At 52.8% G+C, this 24,872-nt stretch overlaps 1 protein-coding gene across 2 annotated transcripts; it reads left to right on the top strand.

The window, feature by feature from the left end:
* The first annotated feature begins 506 nt into the window (after positions 1-506).
* CFDP1 (craniofacial development protein 1) lies at positions 507-21,298 on the top strand. Of its 2 annotated transcripts, XM_053271213.1 has the most exons (7): positions 507-657; positions 2,191-2,308; positions 3,136-3,361; positions 4,084-4,190; positions 8,393-8,494; positions 18,973-19,131; positions 20,490-21,298. In XM_053271213.1, exons 1-7 carry the CDS (start codon positions 600-602, stop codon positions 20,578-20,580), a joined length of 861 nt encoding a protein of 286 aa, XP_053127188.1. In that variant the 5' UTR covers positions 507-599; the 3' UTR covers positions 20,581-21,298. The 2 variants fall into 2 exon arrangements, with proteins under 2 accessions (XP_053127188.1, XP_053127189.1); XM_053271214.1 differs by lacking the exon at positions 2,191-2,308 and having other exon boundaries at positions 524-657.
* Positions 21,299-24,872: the final 3,574 nt, after the last annotated feature.

Raw genomic sequence — 24,872 nt, 5'->3', positions numbered from 1 at the left:
TCAGCTTGGCCAGTCCTGCACTAGCCCATCGGTTGGGCACTGAAGACGCCTCCGGGCTCCCTTGCTCTTGCTGCAGACAGTACAGCTACCCCAAGGGAAGAAAGCCCAATAAGAAAAGTCGGCTGAGACCCCAGAGCAGGGGTAAGCAACCCTGGCTCTCCAGCTGTTGTTGAACTACGACTCCCATCACCCCCAGCCACAACTCATTTTATTTATTTATCACAGAAGTATTTATTTATTTATTTATTTATTATGAAAAATAAATAAAAATTTATTTAACATCCAAATATTTATTTATTTATTTATTTATCTATCCAATATTTAATTTATTCATTCATTCATTTATTTATTATAAAATCAATTGTGGCTGGGGATGATGGGAGTTGTAGTTCAACCATGGCTGGAGAGCCAAGATTGCTCGCCCCGCTCCCTGTCGCAGAGCGTCCTCCCGGAGGCCACACGGCCGGCCTCTCTTCCTTGCATCTCTGTGGTTAAGGCGGGGCGACGCTCTTGCTCAGGCGACGGGGTCCCGTTCTCGATGGTAGCAGCGTCGCTTCCGGAGGCGCTTCCGGTGGAGGGCGCTGGGGCGGCTTCGAGCCATGTCGGACTCGGAGGAGTATTCGTCGTCGGAGGAGGACGAGGATTACTTGCCCTCAGGTGGGCACCTCTGCCCTCCCGCGGAGGGGGGCCGCGGCGACGTGGTGGGGCCGGCCAGGGAGGCCGGAGGGAGAGCGAGAGAGAGGGCCGGGCCGGGCTCCCAGAGCGTCCACTCCATCCGGGCTACACGGGAGGGGGGCCACGTGACCACAGCCTGCCTCGGCCTCTGAGCTGCTGGCCCTGCACGAAGCCCAAAGGGTTGTTTTCAGGCCATGTAAACAGGGCTGAGCTGGCTCAGGGCTGGGGGTGGGGTGTCGACGGACTACAACTCCCACCAGCCCCTGCTGCAGTTTATGGCTGCTGGGGGTGATGGGAGTTGTAGTCCTGCAAGAGCTGGAGAGCCTCAGCATGGCCAGCCCTGAGCTAGAGGGGCCAAGGGTCTGATACAGGAGAAGGTGCTTTACAGCAAGGACTCCCAGTGTTGGGCACCATTGGACTACAGCTCCCATCATCCCTGGTCACAGTGGCACGGTGGGAGTTGTAGCCTAGCATCATCTGCGGACCCAAGGTTGGGATCCTCGGTTTGTAGCAATGGAGCTGTGGCTCACCGTTGCATGCGGAAGGTTCCAGGTTCAATCCCTGCGTGCATCTCAAAAATGCTGGGAGTGGTTGAAGCTGGGTCTTCCTGCAGGCAAAGCAGGCGTGCTTCCTCTGTGTGGCAGCTCCATGTAACCTCCCTCACAGGCTAGCTGTGAGGATAAATTGTGGGAGAGGAAGGGGCCATAGATGTCGCCCTGAGCTACTTGGAATGCGGGCAAGTAGGCCACCAGGTGGAGAAAGATGACCTCCAGTTCCTCTCTTCTGCACAGGCTGCCTGTGATTTCTGTCTCCTGCATTTGCCACAGAAGCCTCCAAGACGTGCATGGGCCAGTGCTCTCCGGCAGTGAATTGAGTGCATAGCCAGGCTTTCTGGGCTGGGTTCGCCATATTCGCTTTGATTGTAGGCTGTCGTTACAGTTACTTTATTTAAAGAAATTAATCAAAAGGTGTCTGAGAGCCCCAAGCCAGCCCTACAGAGGAGGCTGCTGCTTGTATGAGAGTCCCTGACTTTACTTTCTTCCAGTCTTTACTTTTTAGGATGGGTCCATTCCAAGGGAGTGATTGAGCCACTTGATACCCAGCACAAAGACTAAATGGAATTGTCCTGCACTCAGGGGTGCCTTTCTCATGGTGTCTCAGTATGAGTCCGTGTTCTGAGTTTTCTACCTTCACGTTTGGCACAGTGACTCATGCAGAAACTGGGGAGTGAGTTTCTCTGACACAGAGAAATGTGTCACACTGATGTTTGTACACTAAAAGTAAGCCTTTTGAAGTGCATGGGTGAACTGCGCCCCCAGTCTTCTGGGATGAGCACAAGTGTACATAGGGTTGGGCTCCGTATGTGTTACACTGTCTTAGTCTCACTTGTTGCCCAGTGGCAAAACCATCCTTCCCCCCCACCCTGTTAATCATCTGCCATCTAGGGTACCATAGGCACAAGATTTGTTGTGCTAAATGACCTTTTTTTTGGTAACTGAAGCTCTGTTGGCATAGGTGAAGAGTATAGTGAAGATGACGTGGAAGAGCTGGTGAAGGAGGATGAGGTGGTGGAGGAGGAGAAGCAGTCGCCCCGGGTAAAACGCAAGAAGACTTCCAAAGGCATTGCATGCCGGTAGGTGCTGGCACTGGAAGTGAGCAAGCATGTGGTGATAGGTACCCCTGCCAGCAGGGTATAGGCACCCTTGAAAGTGCCAGCTGTCTCCTCTTTAGCCAGGGAGAACAACTGCATCTCTTCATCCCAGCAGAGCATCCCTCCCAGTAACTGTTGCTGGTGTCTCCCTTGGGTTTCTTTTTTAGGTTGTGAGTCCCTTTGGGGCTGGGAACTATTTTCTTTCTCCTTTTGCTATGAAAACCACTTCAGGCACTTTTTGTTGAATAATAGTATTATAAATATTATTAATATGAATATAGACAAATATTTATATACCACTTTTCAACAAAAGTTCCCAAAGTGGTTTACATAGATAAAAATAAACAAAAATGGCTCCCTGTCCCCAAAAGGCTCACAATCTAAAAAGGGGGACTTACTGTATGTTTCAGTCTTTTTGCAACCACAGTTCCCCTAACCCGCTGTTGCCATTGATTTCAGCGGCTCGTCTACCACAAATTTGCCAATGGCGAGGTTTCCCCAGATCGGTACCCTTGTGGTTGGCAAGGGATGACTGTATTTAAAAGAGATAAATAGCTCTGCCTCTGAATATCTCAGTCTAGCTGCTGTGGATAAACTGCCATGGCTTTCTGGTGCCTAGGATTTGTCAAGTCCTGGGTTACATTGATGCCTGCAGTACTTCCATACTGTTGATCCCTCACTTATGAGCCTTCCAGCCTCGTTCAGGATTTCTCTTCACAGCTTTGGGCATCTGAAACGCTGCCAATGATGTTCATAAGCAGTAGCAATCACTTGTTTGCTGATTTGGCGTTGGTGACCTTCGTCCTTAGGAAGAGGAACAAAGGAGGTGGCTGGTTGGAGCCCGGTGGAGGAGAGGCATCGAAAGAGGAGGACAGCGACAGCGAGGGTGGCGAGTCAGGCGGGCATCCGACACAGACAGATGCACCTGAGAAGAAGAAGGAGGAAGATGCTCTGTGGGCCAGCTTCCTCAGCGATGTGGGCCAGAAACCGAAAGCCACTGCCCCACCTCAGGGAACCCGCACACTGAAAGATAAGGTAAGGGGAAAGTCTGGTTCAGGCATTGCTGTTGGGGAAATGAAGAAAGGAGTGGGGCCTTTTCAGTTGTGGTACTCCCCTCTGGCACTAGAGATGGGAGGGCCTGCGGGGGAACACCAATTTTTCCAGGGAAAAAACATGTTTTCCCCTCAAGCCTTCACACCTGGAGAGCTGGTCTTGTGGTAGCAAGCATGACTTGTCCCCATAGCTAAGCAGGGTCTGCCCTGGCTGCATCTGAATGGGAGACTTGATGTGTGAACATTGTCAGATGTATTTCCCTCAGGGGATGGAGCCGCTCTGGAAAGATCAGAAGGTTTCAAGTTCCCTCCCTGGTTTCTCCAAGATAGGGCTGAGAGAGACTCCTGCCTGCAACCTTGGAGAAGCCGCTGCCAGTCTGTGAAGACAATATTGAGCTAGAGGGACCAAGGGTCTGACTCAGTAGAAGGCAGCTTCCTCTGTTCCAGCTCTATCTGGCACACCCTTCCCTACCACTTGCCATGTTCTGTCTCTGCTGATCTTTCAGGGTGGGGAGGGATGCTGCTCTTCTTTTCAGCTTTTGACATGATTGTATGTTGCGCCTCTTCAGCTGACAGGATTCAGAGACCATTGGCATTGGACATGGCATTGCAAGTGTAGAAATGTCAGACTGTATTAAGCACTAGAGAAAACTGGGGCTGGCTGTGGTATTTGACCAACGTACACTCTCATCCTCTGTCTTGTAGCCTGCTGAAGAGAAGGATTCACGCAAGCCACAGGAGATGGCCAAGGACCCCCAGAAGCCCAAAGTTGCCATCACCAAAGTGTTTGATTTTGCTGGCGAGGAGGTGAGGTGAGTTTGGCCATTTCAAGCAGTGAGGTGCTGTGTCCTCTTGGAGTGCTTGCCTCTCTCTTTAGCTGTGGCCCAAGGCGTTCACCTACAACTGTGTCTGCAAAATAATGTTTAAAGGGCACAACTTTTTATATCAATTAAAATATATGTATTGCAACTTTCTGTCCTGTAATGGGGCCCCCCACAGCGGCTGCTGTAGACATTAACTCAAGCAAACACAGACCTTTACTGCATAGAGCAGCAATGTGGTAGCCAGGCAATCAAAGCTTTCCCAGTTCGATTGGGAGAAGCCCGGGAGCCTTCTTTCTGTTTCACTGCAGGAGACATAACATAATTACTGGTAAAAGAAGAGCTGAGGGCTGTAAAAAAAACCCCATTTATTCACCCAGGCTTTTTATTAGATTTATAGAATCTATCATTGCTTTACATGGTGTTTTAACTTTGTTTTTTAATCTGTGCTTCAATGTAAACCCCCTTGAGACATGAGTTTTGGGCGGTATACAAAAGAGCCCTGTTGGTTTAGACCAGTATCCATGTTGTCCTGCTTCCTAACTGGCTGGCCAGATGCTCCTGCAAGACGTCCAGGTCAGGCATAAAGGGAGCAGCCTCTGTCTTCTCTCCGCAGTTTTTGGTGCTTGATATAAATGAGACCTTCAGGTCTCATTTAAATATTGTTGCTAGATCTATCCTGTCTGAATTTGTCCAATTCCCTCACAACAGGGGCCCCCAACCTTGGATCCCCAGGTATTGTAGGACTACAACTCTCATCATCCCCAGCGGCCAGGCATGATGGGAGTTGTAGTCCCACAGCACCTGGTGACCCAGGGTTGAGAATCTCTGCCTTACAAGATAATGATATAATCCAGAGGTAAGCAACCTTTGGCACTCCAGCTCCCATCAGTCCCAGCCACAATGTATTGTGGTTGGAGATGATGGGAGTTGTAGTTCAACAACTACTGGAGGGCCAAAGATTGCCTGCCCATGATCTAATCAGTGGCTGGATTCCAGCATGGAGATGGGGAGTGGGGGCGGCGGGAGATTTCCCTTCCCTTTCTCTCCACCCCAATGCCCAGCCATACTAAGCAGGCCTAACTAGATTCCATTAGTGCCTTGGGACTGTGAGGAAGGCAAAAGGCAGGCCTGGTTCAGCGCTCCTCACTAGGCTTCGCCTTGATCTGCAAGTGCAAACGTTCCGAGGCTTTTCTCCGTCTTCCCTCTTGACCCAGAACGGGGTCGCGCACTTGCTCCTCCTGGCTTCCGTGCCCTCTGGCTGGGGATGGACTGGTCTTGCCAAAGGCTGAAAGCTGCTTCTTGTCTCATGGAGGAGAGTGAGCTGAATGGCAGGACTGAACCCGGAGGACGGATGGCTAGAAGTGCCGTCTAAAAAGTTCTTAATGCCTTTTAGTAGAAGCAAAACCTTTAAGGAACCTTTAAAAGAGCCCTTAAGACACACTTTTAAAGCCAGGCTTTTAATCATCTCTGGATGGTTTAAAATTTTGATTGCTCTTAAATTTTGCTCTTTAAATTTTTTAATTGCGGTAGTCTTTGAATGTTTTAAATTTTAATTGTTGTTTAATAGTTGGTTTTATTCTGCTTTATTGTGTTTGTTTTTGTAAACTGCCTAGAGCCTTTGGAGTCAGGCGGCATGTAAATTAAATAAATAAATAGTATAGATTAAATAAATAAAATTAAATAAAATAAAAGCACAAGCAATCAATGTACTCACTGCACTGGGTGCCAGTCTGTTTTGAGGTACAGTTCAAGGTGCTGGTTATTATCTTTAAAGCCCCAAATGGCTTGGGCCTCCGGTTCCTTAGGGACTGCCTGCTCCCAGCTGGATCTACCCACCTGACTAGGTCGGCTGGGAGGGCTCTGCTGTGCGTGCCAGCACCTGCTGAGGCCCTTTTGTCGAGCGTGCAGGACGGGGCCTTCTCAGTTGCAGCCCCCAGGCTGTGGAACGTGCTCTCAGCCGAGACCCTCATGGCTCCCTCCCTCCCAAGGAAGGTGAAGCCTGTCCTTTTTATTTGGGCTTTTGGCCAATGAACTGTCCCTTGCTGCTTTAAAACACACACACACATTTTGGCTGCATTTGTTCTGTTTTTGTTTGTTCGATTCGATTCGATTTCTATACTGCCCTTCCAAAAATGGCTCAGGGCGGTTAACACAGAGAAATAACAAACAAATAAGATGGCTCCCTGTCCCCAAAGGGCTCCCAGTGTAAAAATAAACACAAGATAGACCCCAGCAACAGTCACTGGGGGGGTGCTGTGTTGGGGGTGGAGAGGGTTTATGGTTTTTATTGAATTGGTTTAAACGTGCCATTAACTGCCCTGGGTCATTCGGATGAAGGGTGATCTATAAAGGAGTATGAGGCAGGGCCCTCCAGATCGGTTTGCCACAGCTGCCATGGTGAGCGTGGAGCTGAGTGCCCCAGGGATGGAAGAGTCCCTGCCCTCTTTCCCAGCTCAGAGATGGGGGGGGCCCCCTGCACTTAAGCAGCGTAGGAGTGTGAGCCTGTCCCCCTCCGGGTCTTGTCCCTTTCATGCAGCCACAGGCTTCAGGCCAGCGCTGGGCCCGGAGTTGGGGTGGGGCAGCTGGGAGGGAAGGGAGGAGGGCAACAGGGAAAGATGTATGTCCAGTGCAGAATGTCAAAAAACATTGAACCAAAAGACGTAGTGATCTTCGGCCGCTTCCAAACCTCAGCATGATGTCAGCAGCGGGGACTGTCGGAGTCAGCGGAGAGCAGAGGTTTTAGCTGCATGCTAAGACTGGGCAAAGTGTGTGAGTCCCTGTGGAGGAGGGTGGAGGGCGAGCAGAGGCAAACCAGGTAAGCAGGTCCTGGACAAACAGCAAAAGGCCCAGGCCGTTTCAGTTGCTGTAATGGGCGCCTGGGAAGTCGTGCTGCCGCTGATGAGAAGAGAGGAGAGCTGGTCTGGTGGTAGCAGGCAGGAATTGTCTCTTTTGCGAAGCAGGATCTGCCCTGGTTCCTGTTTGGATGGGAGACTACATGTGAGCACTGCAAGATATTCCCCTTCGGGGAGGGGGCCATAGCTGAGCGGGAGAGCATCTCCTTTGCATGCAGAAGGTCCCCGGTTCCCTCCCTGGCAGCAGCTCCAGGAAGGGCTGGGAGACACTCCTGCCTGCAACCTTGGAGAAGCCGCTGCCAGTCTGTGTGAGCTAGATGGCTCAATGCAGCATAAGGCAGCTTCCTGGGTTCCTGTGAGACTGGACTGTGTTCACTTTGAGTAGCTATAATTCAGAAAGCGATTGACAGATCAGAGAATATTCAGACAAGCCTTAGACAGTTTGAAGGCAAGTCCTAGAAAGGGGAGGACTGAAGAAACGCTGCTTGTTTACCCTGATGAGAAGGCTACGGAGAGGGGGGCGGGCCTGTTGACCCTTTCCTAATATTTAGGAAGGAAGAGGCTCACATTGTTCACCAGGCCCACTGAGGATAGGGCAGGAAGCAACAGGTTTAAATAACAGGAAGGTGGATCTGGGTTAAATGTGAAGCAGAACTTCCTAAGATCAGTTCAGTCGCTGGATAAGCTGACCCCCCTGGGGATGTTGTGGAGTCTTCGTGCTCGAAAGTTTTCAAGGAAAAGCAATGCCGGCATCTGTGGAGGAATGATTAGTGTTGGGCTAAACTAACGAAAGGGCCGTGAATGGGCAAAATGACTGGATTGAGCATGGCTTGGACCACAGACTCCCCAACCTGGATCCTCTGTGTCGTCGGACTACAGCTCCCATCATTCCCAGCCACAATGGCCAAAGGCATGCTGAGAGTTGTAGTCCAAAAAGATCCAGAGACCCAAGGTTGGGACCCCTGTTTTAAGAGAATGTGGAAGGCAGCGGTTTTGCCTCTGGGCTCACTAGAGTGAAAACCAGTGCTGGGTTTATTATCTACTGACATTGTTAACTCTGCTTTCTCCAAGAAGCTCAAGGCAGCATAACTGTTCCCCCTTTTATCTTCACACAACAGCCCTGCAAGGTAGGCTGGACTGAGAGTGAGGGACTGGCCCAAGATCATCCAGTGAGCTTCATGCTTTAGCAGTGATTTGGAGTGCCCTGCCTGTGCCATCACCCAGGCCCTCTGGAGTGTATGACCAGGAGTCCCTTTTGCTGTCTCTCTGGTTCTGACGGTGCACAAACGTTCCCCCTTGAACCGGTGGCTTTGCCATTCTCTCCTTGCATCATCTCAGGGTCACGAAGGAAGTTGATGCTGCTTCAGAAGAAGCCCAGTTGTTCCTGAAACAGCAGGGCCAGAAACCGGTGGGCCCAGCTCCTCATCCAACGGGTTCTGGGTAAGTCCCTGGCATTTTGGCTGTACGGTGGCAGAAGTCATGTGGGTGGGGGTCAGAATCCTGCTTTGCAGGTGTTGCATACAAATCAGTGGGGGGGGGGTCTTGGAAGGGAGAGAAGAGGATCTTGGGAGCCTCATTCATGGGTCCCTGCAGTTCCCCCATGGTGGAACTCTTGCTTGCTTCACCATCGGCGAAAGTGGATGCATGTACCAGGGTGAGCATGTGGGTTTATCTGACTGGGCCATGGAGGCCCCACGTGGGCTCTCTCTAGCCGAGTCACATTTCTCTCCCACTGAAAGGAGTCGGGGAGCCCAAGGCCTACTCCCGGTCTTTCTCAACAAGCTAGAATTGGACCCAGAAGGCATTCTAAGGATCCATCCTGTTTATTTTGCCATAAAGGGAATCATTAGGAAAGGGATTGAAAATAAAAACGGCTAATGTTATAATGCCATTATTAGACAGATCTATGCTGTGGCCAGATCTGGAGTACTGAGTACAGTTCTGGTCGCCATATTTTAAGAAGGATCTTGTAGAACTGGAAAAAGTACCGAAGAGGGAAACCAGAGTGATCAGGGGGCTAGAGCAGCTCCCTTACGAGGCAAGGCTACGATATCTGGGACTTCTTGGTTTAGAAAAAAGGCAACTGAGGGGATGCATGATAGAGACCTATAAAATCATGCATGGTGTGGAGGAAGTGGATAGAAAGAGAAATCCTCCCTCTCTCACAACACTAGAACCAGGAGTCAGCCCTTGAAAGTGATTGCCAGGAAATTTGGGACTGACACAAGAAGGACTTTTTCACCCAACACATAATCTTTGGAGTTCTCTGCCATGAGACATGGTGATGGCCACTTGCTTGGATGGCTTTAAGTGGGGCTTCATCAAATTCAAATTCATGGCAGGCAGGTCTGTCAGTGGCTACTAGTCTTGATGGCTGTAGGCTATATCCAGGCTCAGAGAGAGGATTCATCGGAGTACCAGTTGTAGGGGAGCCACAGCAGGGGAGGCGGCATGCCTTCATCTCCGCTTGTGGGCTCCCCAGAGGCATCAGGTGGGCTGCTGTGTGAAGCAGGAGGCTGGAGTAGATGGGCCTCCTTGGGCCTGATCCAGCAGGGCTCTTCTGATGTTCTTATGCACATGCAAATGACGGTTAAGTTGCATCACTCGCTGAGAAGTCAAGGTGTGGCAGAAGCCATACATCTGCCCAAGTTGTATCTGTGTTGGGGACTTGTTCCTGCAGAGCACCAAAAATTCCTTCCATCTAGACAGGTGGGATGCCATGAGATGCTGGACTGAAGGGTGAGGAGGTTCAGTTGCTGATTGGGCAAGATCCACGGTCCCTGTGCTGTGCACTGCCTTGCAAAATCTTGGCAGGCCCTGATGTTCCTGACCTTTCAGCTGCCTTAGTCTGCACACAGTGACACCACTTTGTGAATAAAAGGTTCCCTTTTCCACTCCAGATTTCCCGGCTTCTATAACCCAAATTCAGTGTGCCAATCACTGCTGAAGCTATGGCGAAAGTGAGCTCCAGGAACAATGTCATGAGAGTCTCTTCCCATTCACAGTGGGCTTGTTCTTCCTCTTGTTTGGATGTTCTCCCAAATGACAGGTCTGAGTGCGTGACCTCCACGGCCTCCTGGTGCCTCCCTCCAGGTTGCTCAAATTAACACAGAGGGAAGTTTGGCTTGGCAGCGACTGGAGGCAGCTCTGTTCTGTTGGTGCCTGGACTTGCCTGGAGGGTCACAGGCAAACCTCTGGGTCAACATAATGCCTCGTTGCAATGGCTTTTGCTTCTGGCAGTTGAGGGGCGGAGGCAGAGAGGTGCCTCGTGCTCCTGAAGACTCCCCCACCCCCTGCCCTTGAGTCTTTGGTTCATGAAACTACTGCAGTGTGTTCAGATTCAGGAACAAATCTGAGAGCTTGAGTGGAGTAGCCGCCGCTGGCGGGGAACAGAATCCCCCCACCCCGTCTGCCACCACTCTGCGTAAAGCCCCGTTGCCTTCCCCCTGTGTGTACCGGGGTGGCCAAGTGGCGGGACTGCAACTCCCATCAGCCCCAGTTGTCTTCATGTAGGGGATGGGTAGAGCTTCTGCCTCACACGGGCCCAGGTTCCATCCCTGGCAGTGCCTCCAGGTAGGGCTGGGCGGGACTCCTGCCTGAAAGCTTGGCGATGTCGCTGCCGGTCCTTGTAGACAGTGCTGGGATAGATGGACCATGAGGATGGGGCTGTAGCTCAGAGGTAGAGCAGCCTGCTTTGCATGCAGAAGGTCCCAGCTTCAGTCCCTGGCTGGATCTCCAGGCAGAGCTGTGAGAGACTCCTGCCTGAAAGCTTGGAGGAGCCGCTGCCGGCTAGTGTAGACAGTAGTGATCTAGACAGACGAAGGGTCTGACTCGGTATAAGGCAGCAGCATCCTACGGGCCTCAGGTTGGCCTCTCCTGATATGTACTGTATTGACCAGAAGAGAAGGCAACTCTGAATGTAAGACGATGCCTTAAAAGATAGAAGTTAAATATAGATTTATATGCGTATTTACCCACAAGAAAGAGGATGCTAAATCTAAGACAGCCTCTCTATATTTAATAGGAAAGAACTGGGGGGGGGGTGGAGGGGAGGAGGAACCTCGTCCTAGATTTGGGTAAACACAGTACTGATGCTGTGGCCTGTCTTTCAGACCAGAAAGCACTTTGGGAGGCGGCAGGGGTTGGGGCTTCTGCTCTTGCAGGACCTGGACTCTGTGCAAAAAGATGGTGAGCGGCCATTGGCTTTCCTAGTAGGGAGCTGCCCGAGCTCTGCCCTGTCACCACGAACCAGGGATGTGCACGGACCGGTTCAGCGCTCCTTTTATGGAGCACCGAGCCGGTTCGAAAAGTCTGGCGTTCAAGCCGGTTGGGAAGCAGTGGGGGAGTCCTTTTAAGGGGCAGGGAGGGTGCCCTTCCCTACCCTGCTGCCCCCAGAGCTCAGTGCTGACTGGGGCTGCAAGGTGGTATGCTACAGCCCCATGCTAGCAGTTTTGGGGAGAGCGCTGGTGGGCGGAAAGCGGCAGGGCGGAGAAGGGCACCCTCCCTGCCCCTTAAAGGAAGCCCCGCCCTGCCTCCTGGGAGTTCACGAACCAGTCCGTGCTCATGCCCACCACTGAGCAGCAACAGCTCTCTGGCACTTCCGGGAGATGCTGCCAGGGATGGAGCCCGAGACCTTGAGCCCGCCAAGCAGCGTGTTCCCCCCCTGAAAGGGAGAGAGGAGAAGTGTTGTCAGGGCAGCCAGGTCTGTGGCCCGCTATCGGGGGGATGTCTGGGCCCTTCCTTTTGGGCCCGTTAGCCGTCTTGTCTTTTGAGGGTGCCCTTCGGGAGGGGGGTGTGACTGCGGGGTGGTCTTTGGAGGAGTGCCTTGCTGATGCCGGCCACCAGAGGGCGCAGGCTGGCTCCCAGCCACACCCGCCATGAAAGCAGCTCCTCTTCGGGTGATGTCATCCCATCTCTCTGCACGTTTCGCCATTCTTGGGGGACTCTTTGTCAGGTGCAGAGTGGGCCTCGGCTGGTCCCTCCGGCAGTTCCAGCAGCACACTGGAGCAGTCGGGCAAGCAACGTGGCTGGCCTAAGTGGCTGCTTCCCCCTGGATTTGTTTGCTAGACCCACTGTGGTGCTTTTGGCGTGGGGTGTTGTGGTTCACGTTCGCTGATTGCATCCAGATCCCCGGCCTTGTTTCAACTTGGAGCTCTCATCAAGAGGTTTCTTGCTGAGAAAAGTGCAGGCCCCTTGAACCGCTGATTGCCGGCAGCTTCAAGTGCTGCTACGCAAAGCGTAGACCTGCAGGTTAGCCTGACAGCAGGGATCCTGTGTTTCTGAGCCAGCACTCGCGGAGTCGGGAGTGTATTGGTGGGACATGGGAAGTGGCCTTGTACTGGGTCAGGCCCTTGGTCCATCTAGCTCCGTCTTGTCTATGTCGACTGGCAGCAGCTCTTCAGGCAGGAATCTCTCCCAGCCCTACCTCGAGATCCTGCCAGGGAGTGAACCTGGGGCCTACCCCATCCCCTTAGGGCAGGAGAAGGCCACCGTGGCTCTCAATGATGGATACCAGTTCTGTCATTCGCAGCTGCAGCTGGGGATGATGGGAGTTGTAGTTCAGCAACAGCTAATCTCGCATGGAGTCTCCCATCCAAATGCAAACCAAGGCAGGCGCTGCTTCGCAGAGGAGGCAATTCATGCTCGCTGCCACAAGACCAGCTCTCCTCCCCCATTAAGCTTCTGGCCCCATAGAGGCACCTTCTTTGGAAAGGCTGGTGAACTTTGTGACGGAAACGGTTGGAAGGAGTCTTCCATTTAGGAGAGAGTCTCTCTTGGCTGCCCAGGCAGACGGCCAGCTGGGGAAACCATTTCCGGTGGCTTCAGAAACCGAAGCCGCCTTGCAGCTGCCGGTGGCGGAGCGGAGCTTGCTTTGGACGGCGCCTGCCCCGCTCCTCCTCCTGCGGACCCGGCAGGTTTGGGCCCTTCTGCTCCGTGGCGCTGTGCCTTGACTCCTGGCCAAGTGGGGGCACAGTGTGGCCATCAGCAGTAGGCGGCTGATTTGCCCAGGAGGAGGAGGAGGAGGAGGGCAGCCCAGGCCGGGAGCATCTGGCCTTCATGAAGCCGCTCTGTGCTTGGTGGAGGCCCGGAGCGCAGCTGCGACGCACCGATTCTGCAGGCAGCAGCCAGAAGGGGAGCCTGAAGCCGCTCGGCAAATGTGCCTTGGAACGAAACGCGGCTCCTGGAACTGCAGGCGCCTTGCCCTGAGAGCAGCAGCACGCTGGGAGGAGAGCGCCTCCTTTGGTTGGTTTGCGGGCTGCTGCTGGCCGAGTGGCAGCCTTTGAGTGGGGCGCCAGCCACTGGCTCTGCTGGGGCTTGGAGTCCGAGACCTTCCCGGCCCCGTAAAAGCCAGAGCCTTGCGCTCCGCGTTGGACACAATGTCTAACCCTCCATGGCAGCCAAATCTTCCAGTGAAAACAGGTGACGGGCATTAAATTTCTCTCCCCAGCTGTGGAAGTCCAGTGACCAGCCAGGATCTTAAGGAGCAGCTGTCTGGCTGAGGATGGGAGCTGCCTCCTTCTGAGCCAGACCCTTGGGCCGTCTAGCTCAGCATTGTCTGCTCTGACTGGCAGCAGTTCTCCAAGGATTCAGGCAGGAGGCTCTCCCAGCCCTACCTGGCGAGGCTGCCAGGGATGGAGCCAGGGGCCTTCTGCCTGCCAAGCAGATGTTTTGCCACTGAGCTACATCCCCATCTCCGAATACCTGGCAGTGCTGACACGTAGTCACCCATCCAAACGCAAACCAGGCTGGACCCTGCTTAGCAAAGGCGACAGTTCACACTCACTCCTGCAGGCCCTGCTCTCCTCCCCAAGTGAGTGGGGTGGATTGCCACAACTGCAGGCATGTGGGAAGGCGTTGGCCCAGGACCTTAAGAGGGGAACAGGCTCCCCTCTGACTCTGTAGGAGAGCAAACTGCCCACACAGAGGAGCTACGGTACCCCCTCGCTCTTGCACGTGCCATTGCTCTCAACACGCACCCTGAATGCAAGAGGGCTAGCCCAGAATGAGAGGCTCACACACAGGCACCCTCCTCCACCATCAGTGTGCTCAGATCTCCTCCCTGCCACTTGCTACACGGGATTACCATCAGCACACCAAACCACTCCCCCCCCTCCCCCCTCCATAAAGCAACATAAAGGTGCAGCTTTCTGAATCACACTCAGGTCTTGCAGAGCTACCAAAGGGTCAGGAGGAGTGTTCCCACTGACAGGAATTCCTAGATGTTGTTGACTACAACTCCCAGCATCCCCAGCTGCAATAGCCTTGGCTTGGGGATTATGGGAGTTGTAGTTAACATCTAGGAATCCCTGTTAGAGGGCACACTGGTCAGGAAAGGACAGCTGGGAGGATCAAGGCATTAGAGGAGTTTCTGTACACAGGAAGGTTCATTGTTTGGAGGACTTTAATGGGGAGGCGATGACTAGGAGGAAACACAGCAGAAGTTTATGAGATGATGATCAGCAGAAGCCGAGGGAAATTTTTCTCTGACATATCATATGAGAACTTGGGGTCACTGAGGGGACCTGGGAGAAGGTCTACAGGAGCCAAGAAGGAAACACTCCCACACAACACGGAACTGCCTGACAAAATTTGCAATCGTAGCTCTTTGTCAGGTTCCTTCCCTGGCAGCATCTCCAGGTAGGGCTGGGAAAGAGTCCTGTCTGAAGCCGCGGAGAGCTGCTGCCAGCCAGTGTAGACAAGCCTGGGCTATACGGACAAGGGCCTGACTCTGTACAAGGCAGCTCCCTACGTTCCTGCCACCAAAACAGAGTCGCCTTCTGCCCGCGGCTACCGAGACCAACAGTATCATGATGAAAAACAACCATGGCTAGAGTGTTAGACTAGGACCATGAAACCCACTGGGTGACCCTAGGCCAGTCAGTTACTCCTCAGCCTAGCCTACCTCACAGGACTGTTGTGAGGATAAACGAGACGGTGTACACCGCTCTGGGCTCCTGGGAGGAAGAGCGGGATATAAATGCAAGCAAATAAGGACACAGAGCTAGAAGCCAGCTGCCTGCTCAGCGGAAAGAGTGGTGCCTCCTGGATCCCAGGGTGTGCAGAAACCACCCCGTGGCTTGAAGTGGGGGAACTGCAGGTCAGTCGCTGAAGACTCGGAAAGCCGGAGCCAAGCTTGCATGAGCCCTCGGCAGAGCCTCAAGCCTGCCGTGTATCTGCATTCCTGGGATAACTGCCTTTCTGCCGATCCAGGGGCATCCTGAAAAGCCGGAGAGGAAATGACTGCCATTCTAAGGCAGGTGGGGGGAAGCCGTGGCCAGAGTACACCCTTCGGTCACAAGATGTTACTGGAAAACAATGAGTCATGGGGGGGGGAGTGTTTTCCAGACTATTCTTTCCAAGATTCTGTCCAAAACCAGGACAGGTGTGCATCTCTCTCTCTCTCTTTCCCCCCCCTCCTCTGGCCAGACCTTTGAATCCAGTTGGAAATGCGACCCAGAGCCATGTCTGGGTTCAGAGGAGCAGCCAGACTGGAGAGAGAGCAGCAGGAAAAGGGCCTCCAGCCAGGATTTTAAAGGCACTGCAGGCGCACAGAGATATAGATGGCCCTCCAGGTACCTGGGTCCTGAGCTGGAAAGGGAGATAAACGTTGAGCACCAGACCAGCACCCAGGCACATCATTGGGCAGCCATGGAGTGGGGACTCACTCTGGACACCTCCAGTCCTGAGCTGGATGGACCAAGGGTCTGACTCAGTAGAAGGCAGCTTGCTGTGTTCCTATGTTCTTGTTGCATCCAATTTATTTGTTATTACTCTCTGTGAACCGCCCTGAGCCATTTTGGGAAGGGCGGTATAGAAATCGAATAAATAAAAATAAATAAAATAAGAGCCTAGGAACCTAGGAAACTGCCATATACTGAGTCAGACCATTGGTCTATCTTGCTCAGTATTGTCTTCACAGACTGGCAGCGGCTTCTCCAAGGTTGCAGGCAGGAATCTCTCTCAGCCCCATCTTGGAGATGCTGCCAGGGAGGGAACTTGGAACCTTCTGCTCTTCCCACAGCGGCTTCATCCCCTGAGGGGAATATCTTGCAGTGCTCTCACATCAAGTCTCCCATTCATATGCAACCAGGGCAGACCCTGCTTAGCTATGGGGACAAGTCATGCTTGCTCCCACAAGACCAGCTCTCCTCTCCTGATTCAGATGTTTCTCTGCAGTTTCTTATTGTTGCCCAAGTCCTCTCTGACAATCTCAGGGCCTGTTAGTGAAGAATCGAATGCTTCAGAGAGGTTTTTCAGCAAACTGCAACTGAGCCTGAACTCTCTTGGTTGCCTTGAACCTGAACTGGAACCGCAACACAAAAAGCGGCGGTTCCTTAAAAACAAGTGGCTCAATCATCTGGCACTCTGCTTACAGTTGTACAATGGTTTTGTTTTCCTGTTTTTATCCTGCTGTGTGTTTTGTTTATCTGAACATGTTTACACAGTGTTTTAAACAATGCATATTTTTCTCAAATTAAATACACATTGTATTAATTGCATAGAGTGACACAGCAATCAAAAATGTTTAGTACTATTCTGAATGAGATGCTTCTAAACCAGCTCAAAATCCTTTCTGTGCATCTGAAGCAGTTAGTGCTCAAACCCGAGAGTTAGAAAATGTTGAGGAACTGGTCCCAAATTGTTCACAGATTGAATTCCTGCCTATTGCTACATAGGAAGCTGCCACTGGACCATAAGAAAAGGCCTGCTGGATCAGGCTTAAAGCTTATCTAGTCCAGCATCCTGTTTCCCACAGTGGCCCACCAGATGCCTCTGGGAAGCCCACAGGCAAGAGGAGAGGGAATGCCCTCTCTCCTCCTGTTGCTCCCCTGCAGCTGGGATTTAGAGGCATCTTGACTCTTAGGTTGGAGGTGGCCTACAGCCCAAGCATGACTTGTCCCCTGAACTAAGCAGGGTCCACCCTGGTTGCATATGAATGGGAGACTAGAAGTGTGAGCACTGTAAGATATCCCCCTTAAGGGATAGAGCTGCTCTGGGAAGAGCATCTAGGTTCCAAGTTCATTCCCTGGTGGCATCTCCAAGACAGGGCTGAGAGAGATGCCTGCCTGCAACCTTGGAGAAGCCGCTACCACTCAGTGAAGACAATACTGAGCTAGATAGACCAATGGTCTGACTCAATATGTGGCTGCTTCCTATGTTCCTAGCAGCCATTGATAGACTTGTCCCCCCCGCCCTCTCTCTCCATCCATCCACACCATGCATGATTTTATAGACCTCTATCATGACGTCTTTTTTTGAAACTAAAAAGCCCCAGGTGTTGTAGCCTTAGCCCATAAGGAAGGTCCATCTAGCTCAGTATTGTCTACACAGACTGGTAGTGGCTTCTCCAAGGTTACAGGCAGGAGTCTCTCTCAGCCCTATATGAAAATGCCAGATGCAAGCATGCAGGTTCTCTTTCCAGAGTGGCTCCATCCCTTAAGAGGAATAATGCAGTGCTCACACATGTCTCCCATTCAAATGCAAACCAGGGTGGACCCTGCTTAGCAAACTGGAAAATTCATGCTTGCAGTTAGCTGTCCAGGTCTCTCCAAAGACATGCGGAGCCTTCGCCTGTGCCTCACTGTCTTCCAGCTCAGACTTTGGGGTGGGGGTGGGTGGGATTGGCCACCCCTCTCCTCTCTTGGGAGGTTAACAACTGCTTCTGGAGCTTAAAAGTCCTCACTAGGAAGCGGGTCCAATCAGGTTGACCTTGGACTCCCGCAAGAGGAAAGGCGGGTGTTCAATTTCTGCCCTCTGATTTGCACTTTCAAAATAACTGTGGCACAGAGGAGGCTGCACAGTTGCTTAGTGACTGAGGGAGGCACCCTTCCAGGATGGGTGGGGAGGAGACCACCCTCTCCATCCTGTGTGTGTTTTCCTTATCCTTCCGAGTAAATAAATACAGGCAGCGGGTGGAGAGTTTGGCTTACCTCTTGCCTGCATGGAACCTTTGATGGGACTTCTGGGGGCCGTTTTTACTCCCACGCCCCCAAAGGGTGAAACTGAAGATAAGATCCGTTGCAACCAATCTTCCCTCTAACAGGGATTCCCAGATGCTGATGACTACAACTCCCAGAATCCCCAAGCAAAAGCCATTGCAGCTGGGGATTCTGGGAGTTGTGGTCAGCAACATCTGGGGATCCCCATTAGAGGGAACACTGGTTGCAACTATTGGAAGTTTGGGAAGCTGAAGTGTGCACTGCTTCGTGCTTTAATAAAGCCCGGGGCACCCAAGGATTGAGAGCAGCAGAGGCTTTGGAGGCCGGACCCTGTCGAAGGGCTGCTTCCCAGGCGGCCAGCACGCTAGCCCCCTCCAGACATGATGCTGTACGAGTGTACAGATGCCTGTACCCTCGTACCCATATTTGTGTGAATGATGTATTCGTATTGAATACACATATTTGTATTGAAGGGATACAGGCCCTTAAGATGTATGGTACATATGAAACTGCCTTCTGCCGAGTCAGACCATTGATCCATCTAGCTCAGTATTGTCAACCCAGACTGGCAGCGGCTTCTCCAGGGTTACAGGCAGGAGTCTCTCTTAGCCCTATCGTGGAGATGCTGCCAGGGAGGGAACTTGGGACCTTCTGCCTGCAAACAGGCAGATGTTCTTCCACTGAGCAGTGGCCCCATCCCCTCGGGGGAATCTCCCCGTGCTCCCAGATGTTGTCTCCTCTCCAAATGCAAACCAGGGTGGACCCAGCTTAGCAAAGGGGACGGTCCATGCTTGCTACCCCAGGTCCAGCAGTGTACTTCATTCTGCGTTCTGCATAACGTGTGCATTACTGTGCCTGTGTACAGCTCTGTGCCTGTGTAGACTGTACAGTCGTCCCGTGAGTGTTGGGCGTGTGGATGGGGCTGCTGCCTTTTGCCAGGACTCTCTTGAACACACTTCTGTTTGGGTGCCCCTGCAGGGTGAAGCGGCCAAGCGGCATGAGCAGCTTGCTGGGGAAGATCGGTGCCAAGAAGCAGAAGCTGAGCACGCTGGAGAAGTCGAAGCTGGACTGGGAGACCTTCAAGGAGGAGGAGGGCATCGGCGAGGAGCTGGCCACCCACAACCGAGGGAAAGAAGGGTAAGGGAGGGAGGGAGGATGGCCTCGCAGCCGGCCGTCTCTGGAGTTCTGATTCTGGCAGAAGGCTTGAAGTGGATCTCAGGCTCCCAGCAAGCTCCCGGGACTAGGCCAGGGGCTCTCAAATGCTGGCCCCCAGATGCGGTATGACTACAACTCCCACCATCCATAGCTGAAGTGGCCTTTGGGGCGATGCAGCTGTGGATGGTGGGCGTTGTGGTCACACCGCATCTTGGGACCCACATTTGAGAGCCCCTGGTGTAGAACTATAGTCCCTATAACCAAGGGGTGTGTATGTGTGTATGTATCTAAAATTTTAAAAAATACACATTCACACCCACCTGCAGTGGGTTCCAGGCTGTTGAAACCAGAACTCACTCTCGTTCCGGCCCGGTTTGGTTTTGCAAGAAGGGAGCAGGAGCTGAACCCTCTCGGGTTCCCAGCCTGGCACTCATTATGGTCTTATGTAGGGCAGGCCCCACAGGAAATGGCCCTTAGGTGCTGATCTCTGTGTCTGCTCTTATATAGGACAGGCCTCCCAAGAACGGGTGGGGTGGGGAGGGGAGAGTGGGCCCTGTACTGTCAAGCGGCGCTGTTCCTGCAAGTACCCAATGAGGGGACTGCAGGCTCCACCCCAGTGTGCCTGAGCCCATCAGCTTGTGCCTCCGCGTCTTTATTGGAAATTATTTATAGCAAGCAATTAGCTGGGCAATCTGGGTGGTTTTGCGAGTCAGGCGGAGGAGTGCGGCACCACCGGTTGCTTTCCAGCCCGCGCTCTGAATCCCACCGGCAAACAGCTAGCCCAGAAGGCTTGGCCTGCTGCGGGGGCCGGGAGCTGGCCCACCCCGTGCGAGTGTGTAGGCATGTCAGGGGCAAAGGGCGACAGGGAGGGGGAGGAGGGAACGGCCGGGCCGCCTGGGGAGGAGTGCCGCCTTTGGGTCCTTCTGCGCCGGGCCTGCACAGACTTCGCCGCCTTGCTGTTTTTGGCCCACAACTCCCATCATCCCCAGCCCCAATGGCCAGTCGCCGGGGATTGTGGGAGCTTCAGCCCAGCATCTTCAGGAGGCCTGAAGTCGGGCTGTGCACCGAGCCGGCTTTAAGAGCGGGGAAGGGGGCACTTATACCTCGCACCACTTCCCCCCCACCGGCGTCCGTCTTTATTCATGCCCATGGAGGCGGCAGCCTACCTACCTCCCTGCTGCCCCGCTGCCCTCGTCTTCCCGATATGACCGGAGGTCGCAGGTGCCGCGGTTCCGTGCACATTCCGAGCCGGTGTCCTGCTCTGCTCTGCTTAGCTCTGCCTGCTCTTTAGAGGCCCCGGAGCTGACCCCGTCTCTCCCCCCCCCCGCCCCCTGTCGCAGGTACCTGGAAAGGAAAGCGTTCCTGGAGAGAGTCGACCACAGGCAGTTTGAGATCGAGCGCGACATCCGCTTGAGCAGCATGAAGCCCTGAGGCTCATCTGGCCACCGCTGGACAAGAGTAACTCAGTGCTCCAGGCGGATTTTCTTTTTCACCGCAATCGTCAAGAGGTGGACGGAGGTCTCTGCAGCAGAGGCTGCCGGGTGGCCCAGACCCCAGCAGGGCTCGGCTGGGTCCTTGGCAGTAGCCGCTTGCCCGGTGGGGGCGGATGTGGCGGATATTTCCCAGGCCTCCCCCCAGCTGGTAGTTAGAGGGGGATGAAGCAGACTCGCTGGCCCCCAGCCTGGGCACTGATGGGGCTCGGCACTGGGGGTCCCCACAGCGGCTGTCATGCCCATCTGGAAGGCTTCCTTCACAAGGACACCCGGCAGACGATGGTGAGTGGTTGCTCATCCTCCTGCTTTCTGAAGAGGCTTCTTCTCGTCGTGAAGTCTCCACTTTAAAAAAAAGCCTTTTCCAAGGGACGTGTGTGTGTTTCTTCTTCTTTGTAACCAAGCTCTCCAAGTAGTTTAACTCCATTCGTGCTCTCCGGCGGGGGTTCCCAACCTGGCTTCCCAGATGTTTTCAGAATACAGCTCCCATCATCTCCAGCCACCATGGCCAAAGGGCATGATGGGAGTTGTAGTCCAGCAGCAGCTGGGGACCCAGATTTGCGAATCCTGGCTCTACAGGAATGCAGAGGATCGGCAGCATGCGTGCAGAGAAGGCCTGGGCCCATTCCCCCGCCTTTGAATAAAGTCTTGAATCTGGACTTGTGGGCGAGTCGTTCTTCTGTCTCTGGCAGAGTAGCCTGGATGGCCGGGGGCCCAGCGAGGCCCATCCAGCAAGGACAGCGGGCACCCCACAGGCTGGCGGCGGATGGGGCAGGACTCATTCTCGCCACCTTAAGCTCACATAGTAGGAGTTGAAAACTCTGCCGCTCCTTCAACAAATACTTTTGTACCACTTTTCAACAAAAGTTCACACAGCAGTACAATAGAGATATAAGATCATTCCCTGCCTCCAAAGGGCTCGAAATCTAGACGACAACAGCAGCAAGCAACCCCTGGAGGCGTGCTGTGCTGGGTCTGGGTATGGATAGTCCATCTCAGGCCCGGGGTCAGCAACGTCTGGCTCTCCAGATGCTGCTGACCTACAACTGTAATAAGTTGTAGCTGGAGATGATGGGATCTGTAGGTCACCAGCATCTGGAGAACCACATGTTGCTTATTGTCTTCACAGACTGGCAGCGGCTTCCCCAAGGTTGCAGGCAGGAGTCTCTCCCAGCCCTATCTTCAAGATGCTGCCATGGATGGCGGGGACTTGGAACCTTCTGCCCTTCCCAGGACGGCTCCATCCCTTGAGGGGAAGATCTTCCAGTGCTCACACATCAAGTCTCCCATTCATATGCAACCAGGGCAGACCCTGCTTAGCTAAGGGGACAAGTCATGCTTGCTACCACAAGACCAGCTCTCCTCTCCAATGGCCACCCCATAATTTCAGAAGGCAGGGGGCTCTGAGGAGGGCCTCTGATGCTGACTGTAACATTTGGAACATAGGAAGCTGCCTTAAACCAAGTCAGATCCTTGGTCCATCTCGCTTAGCATTGTTTACACAGACTGGCAGCGGCTTCTCCAAGGTTGCAGGCAGGAATCACTCCCAGCCCTATCTTGGAGATACTGCCAGAGAGGGAACTTGGAACCTAGATGCTTTTCCCAGAGTGGCCCTATCCCCTGAGGGGAATAGCTTACAGTGCTCACATGTGGTCTCCCATTCAAATGCAAACCAGGGTGGACTCTGCTTAGCAAAGGGGGCAGTTGAGACTCATGCAAAGACAGGGAGTCCTTCAGAAGCCTAGGAACTTCTAGGATTGATTACTATAATGGTTTCTGCATGGGGCTGCCCCTGAAGACTGTTTGAAGCGACAACTGGTGTAGAATTGTGCATACTGGAATGGTACAGGCAAGAGCTGTGTTATTCCATTTGGCCTGCGTTACAGTTGTGGCCATTAGCGCCTCTTGGGTGTGAAAGGGCTTGGGCCCAGCATAACGGCAAGACCCCCTTTGCCCCATATAAGCTCCCTACACCTGGAGAGCTCTTGATGGGCGGTGGGCCCCTTTGCCAACCTTTTGATAAGTAGGCCTGCTTAGTAGGCTAGTTCAGACAACCAAAATCCAGGTTGGAAGAGCACCTCGCCAGGGTAGGAGAGCTGGGCACTCTCCCCATCCGCAGTGGTGTGAACTCCCCGATCAAGGTAGGGAGAATGATGTGGGAGGCAGGAATGGGGCCAGGGGCAACCTTTCCTCCACCCTTGGTAAATACTGGAGGGATAATCTGGGTAGAGCGTGCCAGTCCAACCCAGCTCTCACCCCGCACACACAATCACTCTCCCCCCTTCCTCCTTTTCCTCCCTTGATCTTAGAGTTCACCCGACTGTTGATTGGGAGCAGGTCTGGCTCTCCAACCCTGGCTGAAAGCTCCTCCTACCTGGTTTTCAATTATGTGGACTAGCCGAGTATCTTCTGTACAGACTCTATGCTCTCACATAGTATTTTCATATGATGGCTGGACTGGAGGATACTTTTTGCTCTGTCCCAACCAGCCCACAATATTGAAGAGGATCTTGTGCCCATCTGGACATCCTGATATCCTCCCACTTTCAATCCAGACTGCCACTCTGCACACGACGCAAAAACTAACTTAAACTAGTATTTGGGTTGCGTATAGAATTGTGATCTGGACTAACCACTAAAGAAATGCACCAAAAGCCCTATTCAGACATTATGTTGTACGAGTGTACAGATGTCTGTACACTTGTGCATGTTTTTGTGTGAGTGACTGTACCTGTGTTGGTTGTAAGAACCTGGGCAGGGTACAGATGTGAAGTGCACTGCTTTACCTGGGTCCAACGTAATGTGTGAATAACTGTATGTGTGCACAGACCTATACCTGTGTACACTGTACACTTGTGTGCCGTATTGCTCTGTGTTGCTCAGTAGCTGATCTTCGATCGTAATAAATGGATGGATTGCCTGTACACTTGTACGAGAGTTGAATGTAACATCTGAATAGGACTAGGACGGCATCAGAACAGCCAGGAAAGACACTGGCAGCCTCTCAGTATGTCTCCTTCCTTAATCATGTGGGCTGGTTCAGTGAGAGTAGAGCGTCAGGCAAACTGTTCCGCACTCAGGTGTTCAAAGCACTTGCTGTACATTAGCTTGCAATTTAAATAGCAGCCCCGAAGGTGGTATTCTCTTCCAACTTCACAGGTGGGGCTCAGACAGGGCTTGCCAAAGGGCCCCTGGCGAGTTCACGGCCAACAGAGAGGAGGCTCGAACTGGGGAAGTCCCCGTTGAGCTACTCCGCTACACAGCAGATTGTGATTCTCAGCAATGAGCAACCATGCTTTGATCCTTGCTGGATCGGTTGTGTTTCACTTCTCTGGCTGAGTGTTTATCTGAACTGATGTCTGTTTTATTGATGTTTTATTGCACAGTTGTCTTCCTTGATGCATTTGGCTTGATGCGCCCTGTGAGCACACTTGTGGAAAAAGCATCTGAGAAAATATATAAATAGACTTGCCAATCCTCCCAGGCCTGCCTGTGAGCCCAGCCTCCCCGATGCCTCTCCTTGGCTTGCAGAAGCGCCCTTCCCAGCCAGCTCGGAGCGCGCTTGCAGAAGGGCTGCCACGTCTTCTTTGGCTTGTGCGTTTGTGCTTTCGCGGCACCCCCTCCGAGCAGTGGGGGCGTCCATTTTTGGCCGGGCTGGGAGGCAAAGCCGACCGTGTGCAATGAACGCTGGTAGGGTGTGCGGAATGGAATGTCTGCTCTAGGTCCTTTTGATGGCCAGAGCCCTAGAGATTCATCAAGGCCTGAGCTGGAGGATTTTCCACTAGTGCTGTAAGATGTTCTGGCTGGGGCTGAACTGCTCTTAATGGGTGGGTTTCCGCCAGAATGAGGTCATTGTAATGCATTTTCATACACACAATTGCATGTGCTTTCATCCCCGCCCCCCTTCAAGTGGGTATTTTATCTCATTGATTGTATTGGTTGTTGTTACTTGGAGTTCTAGAAACGAGATGGGTTAGAATTTATTTTATTTAATTTAAGCATATGATGTGCTCTGCTTCCCCATCCTGACATTTAGGTATGTATGTATATGCGAACTGACCTTAGTCCAGAATCCATTGAATCATTTCCCTTGGGGTGTTATGTGTGTGATGCTTTTAAATGCTCCATCCAGGCAGTAAACTAGCCGTGATAACCCTTTCTCTTTACTGCATGCAGTGGGAGGTTTTTATGTATGTGGAGGGGGGGGTGTTAAAAAGATATCTTCTCCCCAGC

Source organism: Hemicordylus capensis, chromosome 9 (genome assembly GCF_027244095.1).
Source record: "Hemicordylus capensis ecotype Gifberg chromosome 9, rHemCap1.1.pri, whole genome shotgun sequence".
Lineage (NCBI taxonomy): Eukaryota > Metazoa > Chordata > Lepidosauria > Squamata > Cordylidae > Hemicordylus > Hemicordylus capensis.
The sequence above is the reverse complement of the archived record's forward strand: the minus strand, read 5'-3'. Positions and strand labels throughout refer to the sequence as shown.